Source organism: Cryptotermes secundus, unplaced genomic scaffold (assembly GCF_002891405.2).
Source record: "Cryptotermes secundus unplaced genomic scaffold, Csec_1.0 scaffold931, whole genome shotgun sequence".
NCBI lineage: Eukaryota > Metazoa > Arthropoda > Insecta > Blattodea > Kalotermitidae > Cryptotermes > Cryptotermes secundus.
The window spans coordinates 1,251,158-1,261,482 of NW_019732382.1; the positions used below are offsets into that span (position 1 = coordinate 1,251,158).

Sequence of the window (10,325 nt, forward strand, 5' to 3'; positions counted from 1 at the left end):
AATTAAAAAAAATCTTTGGTGGACCACCCAGATGTTAAACGAAATATTTTAAGAATATTGAATGGGATTTGAGTGAAATTTAGTCAGCAGTTACACCCCCATGACTTTTAAAGCGAAAAATAATATAAACATTTTGTGACGCGAATCATGTTAAATGGAAGACCATGATTTTGAAGATGGCGGCGGACCACTTAAAATTCTTTCACTGACAGCTGGTGGCTCGAGGATCATGAGTTTTGGAAACTTTGATTTAGACAGTTCTTGTTGTGAGCATTTAATAAAGAATCTGTGTTTTCTTTATGAATATTGTTTTATAAACATAATAGAAAAAGGCTGAAAGTACAGGATGGAAAAATTATGATATACGGTATATACAGAAGTAACAGCCGTATATTAATAAAGTGTAACCTTGTATCAGCCAACATGAGAAGTAATAATGTACTGTTAATGCTCTTGACATGTATCCGGGAGGTGCTCGGTTCGAATTTATTAAGATTACTTTTATCTTACATTTGGTGCCATGTGGTGTCATATAAGGCATCAACTTTTTTAGGAATCTACTGCTTCTATCATCAGGATAGAAGATAGGAGCGGCAGGTTCCTCCGAAACGTTGTTAACTTACTGCTACATTACACGACATCACACCTCAGAATTTAGTAATGTGCATATATTTTTTCTACAAGCTCTCCAGCCCGAGCTTATCTATGAAATAGTCCTGTGTCAGTTTCACGTATAAATAATTGCTCACGTCTGCACGAGGTTCATGAGGAACGAAGTTCGAAGTTTGTCTCCTGCATATGTTGAGAAATCAGCAAGCGTGTACAAGTAAATAATTTCGTGGTCAATTTTACAGAATATACGTCCATAATGCCATATGCCTATTTACAGCCGTAACAAAAAAAAACAGTGAATACCCTTAGGAATTAAATATGTATTTACAATAAATAAATTTGCAATTCCGTTTCTTTAATTTAAGCCAGTTTCATACAACAGGAAATATAGAGTTGTTCTGTTAAATATTTATTTCGATAAAATTCTAAGTTAAACTAATGGATTTTTTTTATTTATTTTTGAAACTTTTAGTCCACATATAGCCCTATGCCATGAAGCGAAATAATCCCAGATATATTCATCAATGTTTTAGTCTAAATAATCTATAATAATATTTTCAGGGATCGTCTATACAACAATTATATCAAAGAACAGCATTCGTTTATTTGGCAAACGAATATTTATCTTTGACACAATTGTTGTGTAAACTTCCCCAAAAACGTTATTTATATGTCACACATACGATACATCCCATGAAGATTAAATAAACGCCATTATTTGACTTCACTCTTATGTGATATCCTTCACACTCCTTTTGTCCTGATCAGGGACTGCATACGTAATTATGGGTTGCTGTATTACGACTTCGAACTAATTGTACGGCTATGAAGAAAAATATACTAAAGTAATTGAACCAGCTAAAAACACAGGTACATTATATAGGACAATAGGTAGCAAGCATTACATATTTTATTGTTTCGAACATAATTTCTGCTGATATATGTAACTGTTTTAACAAAGTTAATAGAAAGTCCGTCGAGTGTAACAATTTGTAGGTCACTTTTTATTATTATTTCTGCCTTACATGTTTCGGTTTGACACAACCATCATCAGAGGCACTTGCTATAATTATGGAAACACTGTCGCTTTTTGATGTTCACAATTATGTTTATGAACATCAAAAAGCGACAGTGTTTCCATAATTATAGCAAGTGCCTCTGATGATGGTTGTGTCAAACCAAAACATGTAAGGCAGAAATAATAATAAAAAGTGACCTACAAATTATTACACTCGACGGACTTTCTATTAACTTTGTGATTGATAGTGTAATGGACCAAAATGAAACAATTCAAAATAACTGTTTTAATTTTATGTTAAATTTATGAGAATTCTCCTATAAATTTAGGCGCTTGCTATCATTGACTTAAAAACTTTTGTTTCTCTCAGATAAAATTATTTGAACATCGTTGCTCACGAAGCGTGGTCCAGTGGTTCCAAAAAATTTAAGAGCTATTAAAATTTCTGATTCTCTGCATAAGGAATTTTACATAATTATTAAATCTGAACCTAAATTGTAAACACCAATGTTAAAATATTCCATATTTTTCCTGAAAAATGTGATTGGTTATCAATATTTAAAGTTCTTTAAGCCATATTTATCAGAATTCAAGCACATTTATACCCTTGGATGGTACTACTGTACTGCGGATTTAGTAGGAATGATAGAACAGCTACAATCAACAAAGTTCAGATTATAGTATCAGTTTTAAGCGTTATCTATATCTCCAAAAGCAAACTGATATCGCTAAACGAAAGTAAGCTACGAAAATATGGGTGTATTTTATAATTTGGGTCTGATATCATGACCTAATTAGAAACAGAAGCAATAATATGCTATGTAAGATTTGACGTTTTAAGGGCAGTGACTCTGAAGAATGCTGTCTTCTGGGATGTGGCGCCGTGTAGATCTTGTGTGAGACGACGTTTCGGATTAACGTATTGCCACTATCTTCAGGGTAGAAAAATCCGCGTGCGAGGAACGAGCTTGAGCAGGTGGCTCCAGACTGAGTCTTAAATTCAGACGCTGAAGATGGAGGCAATACATTCCTCCGAAACGTCTGTTCACACAAGATTTATACGGCGCCACATCGCAGAAGACGGCATTCATCAATGTGTATACTGTCTTGCAACTTTATTGAAATGCAAAATTCGTACCTAATTTGCGCTATCCTTTTATTCATTACAATTTCTAGTGCTCTGCCTAGAGATATATACTTTTATCACTTGTCAGTTTATGTTATGAAAAGCCTACATATAACGTTTGACGATACAGCCATGTATCACACATATTTTATGTTTTACGAAGAAATTATACCCCCAGGTTCGCAGCGAGTGTGTAGGCACATCTGTATTAGGTCCTACAACACCCAAATTTTACGTATCTACCAATTACGGAAGGGAAGGCAGTTTATATTCGAAGTCAGTCTGGGTTTCCCACTAGAAAGAACAAGTCTTAGAACTTCACTTGGTTCCATCTTCGTTCCTTTCCATTGGAAATTATTTCTAGAGACACCTAATTTTAATGGGTTACGCCTAGTGAGAGGATCACAGAAATATAAATAGCATGTCTAACCAATGGAATTTACTGAGAGATATTGCTTTACACTCGATAAACATGTTATGTCATGGGAAGAGATGCAATGGATTCACGGAGCTGTTGCAGAGATTCCTCGCTGGCCACCGCGATCTTTCCTTCTGGTGAGGATGAATGTTCAAATTTAAGAATATCCACTGCCTCTTTGAGATACTTTTCTGCTTCTTCTAGTCTCACTCTCAGCTGTCTGTCGTCAATCTCCTTGTAGCGCCATTGGCTACGGGCGAACAGCAACAGTGGCGCGTGAAGTTCGTACAGAGTCATGCCTGAAATAACACAAATAAAACATAAATTGCTACACATTTCCTACTTTGCTGTTGCTAACACGGAAGAAAGCTTCAGCCTATGTAGTAAGAAGTTATCAGGGCTTCACATGTAACGGGACTCAAGGACGATCTTGGTTTATATAACGACTTGTTATCGACAACATAGAGCCTCCGCTTTCATATAGGGCAGAAATTTCTTGAGTAGCTCTGCTACTTGTAACTACTCGTATTAGTTGTCGGATGTATAGTCTAAGAAGAATCAAGGGACAGGATTTATTATTATTATTATTATTATTGTTATTATTATTACTAGTGCAGTGAGACCGAGTCCACTTGGTACTGCGGTGACTATCGGCCTCTCATACTAGCCTCAGACGATAGATGATTGTAATTTTGGAGCAATTGGTGGAATGAAGATTGGCAGGAGATTAGTGAAATAGTGAATTTATTATAAGTGCAGTGAGACCGAGTCCACTTGGTACTGCGGTGACTATCGGCCTCTTATACTAGCCTCAGAAGATAGATGATTGTAATTTTGGAGCAATTGGTGGAATGAAGATTGGCAGGAGAAACCGAAGTAGGCGGAGAAAACCCGCCCAAATGCCACTTTGTACATCACAAAACCCGCCCAAATGCCACTTTGTACATCACAAAACCCACATTACCTGACCCGGGCTCAAACCCGGGTCGCCGCGATGGAAAGCCAGCGACTAACCACCTGAGCTATGGCACGGCCATAAGGTACAGGACGATTATGACTGCTGAATTTGAATGCGCAAGGAAATAGTTGTGAACTGTTTTAATGCAATGGATTAGGATTATCAGGGAGTGACGGAGGAAAATTTCGTAAAATCATAGTGTGGGGACTGAGATTCCAAGCCCATAAGTCTCTACCACTGTAACACTCTGTTCATTGGCTGCAGGGTAATGCATAACAAGCCAGTGCGTAATGTGCTGATGTCTGTATAGGAAGGCTAGTTACTCAGAACACAGAGAAGAACTTTGTGGACATTCTATATCCATCAGCCTACCTGTCAGTAGTATCCTATGTAATTTGAAGATTTCCACTTCCGAATAATATAAATAAATTCTGTAATTTTGGTCAAACAAGGCTACCATACTTCCGAAATTCTGAATACAAATCTAAGTACATCTTTTGTAGATTAAAATACACTCAAACTCTTTCAGCAAGAAACTGTGAAATGGTGTAAACGTATTAATCCTGTAGGATAGAATATTCCTTCAGAAGTTAATATCCACTCAGCTGATGAAGACATTCCGATTTTTTTTATGGAAACTAGAGGTTCATTACCATGTTCACAAGAGTAGATCACTCGAACGCATCCTGAGCCAGACAAATCCACTCAGTATACTCACATATTTCTTTAAAATTATATTTTACATTATAGCATTCTCCTATCTGTAATTTAATCAATATCTCAGCCAGAATATGGAAAGACTTGTGATAAATAAGCTCTTTGCTAGTTCAAATTGATTAAAAAATGCCGAAATTGAATACTTTTCTTCTCCTCTTGCTCCAACTTTTGAAGCACAGGGCTAATTTCTCAGTTTCATGATCATTTTACAGACGGTAGGACTCCTTGGACGGGTGATCAGCTCGTCGCAAGGTAAGAAATTGAATTTAGTGAGTACACAGAAAGTCTTACCATTAGGCCTATAGTGACAATGTGGCTTTTCTGCCCTTGAACACAACAAATTTTCAAACAAACTAATTCAATATGACTGTACTAATATTGGTTTTATTTAGCGTCTGCTACAGTCTTTATCCATATTTGGATTATCATCAGGCAGCTTCTTAAATATGTGCTTGTTATTGAATTAAAAAAATACGTTGATTTCTATATCTTGTGATAATATATATTGGTATTTTTATGTTATAATTAATCCTTAGGGCTAAGATTGTTTAAATCGGTGTTTATATCTCGTCTGTACGATGTGGGTGTCCGTGATGCTTATAGAGGATGGTGATGTCTTCTTGGATTCGTTGTTAATGTACGTTTTATCCGAAAGAACGAATAAATTTACGTGTATTATTATAATTTGAATTATAACTAATATGTACGAGTATTTATATGATGTGGTGTGGGTGATTACTTACATATTATGAATGATTATTCGCGTTTAATTGTTGCTAGTTCTATATGAGTTTCCTCCTGGTTTTCTTTTGTAGTATCGTGACGAAGTTATTCTGTAATGAAGGTGAGTAATTGTAGTTACCTTTAGGGCTGAAATTGTTAAAATTTACATTTATATCTCGTCAAATTGCGTTAGCCAGGAACAGCTGTTTTTGCATACTTGCGCATTCTATTTTCATGCGGTAGGACACAAATAACGATCCTCACTGATATCGTTAGATTCTTTTAATACTCCCAAAATGTGATTTCGTATGTTAAAATGGGGTCAAATTTTGCCTTCCTACTCAGCTCTCATCAGTTCATAGTTCGTGTTAACTGGTTAACCCAATATTCCCTGTAGCCTCTATAATTTCGGCTCGACCATTGCAGTAAACAGACTTTCCCATAAATAGGCCTAGGTTTGAGACCTCTTTGCTGTGTTTGCGAGTTACTCCGGTAAATGTTTACTCTAATTACCCCAGTTCCCCAACCTACATCGGCAGCGAATTATTTCAAAGGCTATGTAGCCCTGTTGTAAGGAATTGTAGAATTTGTTGCCAGAAGTGTGAAACTGCAGTTTGGTTCACAGACTTCGCACAAACACACGGGAACTGAACCACATATGAAATCTTTGAAAGCGATATTAACATAAATTTACACTATTTTTTTTTTCAGTGTGCTTGTTTCACATAAATTTAAATAAATTAAAATACGTATATTTGTTGCCTCAAATCATTCAGTTTTATAACGCCCTTAACTAACCAATTTCATGGAGTAAGTCCTTCTTGAGAAACTAACTCTTGCCCATCTGTTCAAGAAATTCTCAGTATTTTATGGAACCCTTAATCTCATTACCATGATCGCAAAATCCACGACTAGTCCCTGCCCGAAGCCAAATGAAACCAACCTGCATCCTTCTCTATTATTTTGAATGTCCAGTTCAATATTACTCCGCTTACGTCTAGGTTTCCAAGTAGTCTATTTCCTGCAGGCGTTTCTATAATACTATTTTTTTTTCCTTGGCACTGCAGCCCCAGTGGGCCTAGGCCTACCTCCATAAACTTCTCCGTTCATTTCGGTTTTTCTAGATCTTACACATTCGGTAGGACCCCTTGGGCGGGTGATCAGCTCGTCGCAAGGCCTCTACCTGTACACAAACACAGAAAAACGCACACACACAAACTAAACATCCATGCCCTGAGTGAGATTCGAACCCACGATCCCGGTTTCCAAGCGAGCGAAGACAGTACATACCTTAGACCGCTCGTCTACCGTGACCGGCCTATAACAGTATTAGCAAAAACAATAGGTGTGACGCTACAAGAAAGCCTACCTCTAAGTCTTGACAGTCCAGGTTCTATTACGTCTGCAACTGACAGGATGTCTTTGCAGATTTCGATCTTCCGTTCCAACAGAATATCCGGCAGGTCGTCTAAAAGGTAGCCCTCTGCGTGGCCGTACAGTTGGGACAACGAGAACCGCAAGGTCATCAAGAAGGCATGCTTAGGGTGCAGAACAGATCTGTACTTTCGCCACAGAGCTTCGCGTTTCTCCACCGCCTCTTCACCCAACAGCACGCATTCCAGCTGGTCCAGTTCATCCTGGATCACGGAGAACACCCTCTCTATCGCACTGCCTGGCGTGGAGAATTCGCAGTGAGTGCACTTCCACTGGGCCAGAGGGTCTGCAACAAAGAAATTGCGCTCTTAGGATTGACTATTAGGTTATTTATCGAAGCTGTTTGAATCACAGAAGTTATTTAGCGTCCAATGAGAAGTGCATTAATTGCCCAAGTCTTGGTTCCTAATGTCGATTTCTCGATTACACACAGTTTTGGCTTCAGTCACATGTAAATTGACTGAGCGGTTCTTGGCTTATCTAATGATGCTTTGGCCGATGCATGGGATATGGTGCGTCAAGTAACAGTGAATGTGAATGATGAATTGAAAATACCGTCGAAGGACGTTTCTTTTGCTATCAATACCTAGACAACGTGGTATATACCGTAGAAGGAATTTACTGTGTCCCACTTTAAAGTGTCGTCCCAGAATTACTTTGTACTGACTGAAGGAAACCACGAATGTCCCCAACTAGTGCTGTAGATATCAGTTTCGGGAATCGAACCTAGAATATTCCGGACAGGAAGGAGTGATAACCATTATATGTCTGACTTTAATTGTTTCAGATATGAGACTATTTTGGAATATCCTTTACTTCTTAGACTCTTAAATGAAATTGTTCTAAAGAAGTTGTTACTGGATATCTTCTGAACACGCAGCGAGAGATTCTCAGAATCGTTGGACTTCTGTGCTTTTTCCATAGTCTGGTATCCTAGAAAACACAACGTTTCGGAAATTGCATCTGTTTCCGTCCTCATGTGAAGGGGTGGGGGGAGGAGACACCTACTCTGTTGGGTCCTTTAGAAAGAGCTAACCTCAGTCAACCTCAATTAGTATCAGTGATTGAGGTTACTTCTTCTAAGGGACCAAACAGAGTAGGTATCTTCTCCACTCACCTGAGGACGGAAACAAATCCAGTTCCCGAAACGTTTGGTTTTCTCATTTCTAGAATACCGGACGATGGACAAAGTCCAAAAACCCAATGATTCTGACCATTATTTAGATAATTGAAATTCCAACGTAATAAACGATTAGATAACTAAAGATATGGTATCTTACTAGGCCTATTGAAAGACCTAAGGATAGCAGAGTGCAGAGCGTATCACAAACATGCTGATTTGATATGTACCTCTTTTTGACAGTCACCTTGGAAATCATACGAATTACATAAGGAATACACATAGGTGAATGTAAAGCTATCTATGTAACGGGCCATCGAGGCTCCTAGGTTGGTGAGACGTTGAAGTTCCCACGTTTTCTAGGCAATCGGCTCACAGATGGCGGTGAGGATTCGACCCCAGGGCCACAGTGTGACTGGAAGGATTAGGTAAATTGAAAAGTCCGATGACCTCGTCGGGAATCGAACCCGTGGCCTTTCGGCTTGTAGCATTGTGCCTCAATCAACTACGCTACCACGTGCCGAAAATAGAAAAATGTTTATATTATTAAGATTTAAAATTATTTTGGAGGGATCTAACTATTAACTACTTTACAGTAATGTAAAATAAAGTTGTTCGTGTGCTTAAGCACCGCACCATGAGTACGTACGGGAGACTTGAGCTGAAGATCTATGTATTCTTAACCTGTGCACTAGGTGGGTATAAAATATAATAAATTTTACCCAGTTTGAATCTAAATTAAACTGAATGTTAAAATTGTGGTAAGGACTCTAAATTTCATATTTAATTAAATTTTGATTTCATACAGAGCGGACTTGTTGCATATGGACAGATATTTCGAACGCATTAGAGTTCGCCTACACTCGCAAAATTCTCCTATCGCATGCCAATAAAAACAGACGTCTGCTTATTTTGACACATCCATCCAGAACAAGTGTTCTGCGAGAAAGGGGGTTTGTATGCTTACCCAGAGGGTCTGACGACAAGATGAGACCGAGATCGCATTTGTGACACTTCATTGTACTCATGTGAGTGCCAAGTTCCGTGGGGTCTGAACACCTAGGGCAGCTGCAGTCAAAGAACTTGTATTTTTTGAGGAAGCTTCTTCTCAAGAAGGTCGGACTCAGGGTGTGAGTGTACGTGGTGTAAATCTCAGAGCCCTTCTCAATCTTGACGGTCGTCCGGAGGAATAGCCTGAAGTATGAAAACAGTTCCGTCAGTTGTCGACTTAAGGCTGTTTGTAGTGTTATGCTTATGTGGTAATTTTTTTTTTATTATTTTGGTTCTTCACACATAGTGTATAAATTGTGTGCATAATGGAGAAATCTTTCCTGTGCATCTATCTTTCCTTCTAGCGCATGTCCTGTGCCCGAAACTGTTTATAAGATGTCGATTAAATTTGATATTTGCGTCAGCACTATAAGCTACCTAGCGAATATAACATCGATCTTCTCAGAAAAGTGTCAAAGACAGCAAATTTTGGAATAGAATTAAACGCAGACTTTATTTATATCTCCAAATTTTATTCGGAACATCTATAGATTTAATTGCTAATTAGATAAAACTGAGAATAATTATACGCATAAATAAATTTGCAATATACCTGTATATAAACCTAAAACTAATTCCATGAGTATACTCCTATGAGAAGTAGTCCTTCAGCTACTAAAAAACATCCTGACTTTTTTGGAACCATAAAGTTCATTATCGCTGTGTGCAAGAGCACACCATTAGTCAGATCCTGAGCCAGATGAATGCAGTCCACAATCCCACATACTGCTTCTTCACTCTTCAATTTAATATCATCTTCCAAGCGGTCTCTCCGCTTCATGTTTCCCAGCGAAAATATTGCAAGAATTTCTGATCTCACCTATTCATTCTACATGTCCTGCCGATCCTGTACTCCTTGATTTTATCGCCCTAGTAATACTTACCGAAAAGCGGCCTCCGTAGTCTAGAGGTAACGTTCCCACCTCATGACTCGTAGTACGCGGGTTCAAATACCCGGCGGAGGTCGTCGAATTTTTAAGGGCGGAAAAATTCAGGGAACAAGTCCTCCGGGAGGGACTTTAAGCCGTGGGTCCCGTGTCGTAGCTTTACGGCACGTAAAAGAACCTCATACCTCCAAAGGAGGTCACTGAGCAAAATTGCGGACGTTTGCCGCCCGACAGCAGTCACTAATACCTCCGGTAGATGGGG

General features: G+C 38.5%; 1 protein-coding gene across 2 annotated transcripts in view; it reads right to left on the minus strand.

The window, feature by feature from the left end:
* Nucleotides 1–3,180: 3,180 nt before the first annotated feature.
* LOC111867677 (SET domain-containing protein SmydA-8) overlaps nucleotides 3,181–10,325 on the minus strand; it is a 17,896-nt gene continuing 10,751 nt past the window's right edge. The window contains exons 5-7 of one of the 2 annotated variants that reach the window (XM_023857725.2): nucleotides 9,094–9,320; nucleotides 6,942–7,292; nucleotides 3,181–3,473 (exon numbers count right to left, since the gene is read on the minus strand). In XM_023857725.2, the coding sequence (XP_023713493.1) occupies nucleotides 3,232–3,473; nucleotides 6,942–7,292; nucleotides 9,094–9,320 (820 nt within the window). In that variant the 3' untranslated portion in view covers nucleotides 3,181–3,231. Of the gene's footprint in view, nucleotides 3,474–5,610; nucleotides 5,683–6,941; nucleotides 7,293–9,093; nucleotides 9,321–10,325 lie in introns of those variants that run through there. The other variant, XM_033752755.1, reaches the window with a different exon arrangement.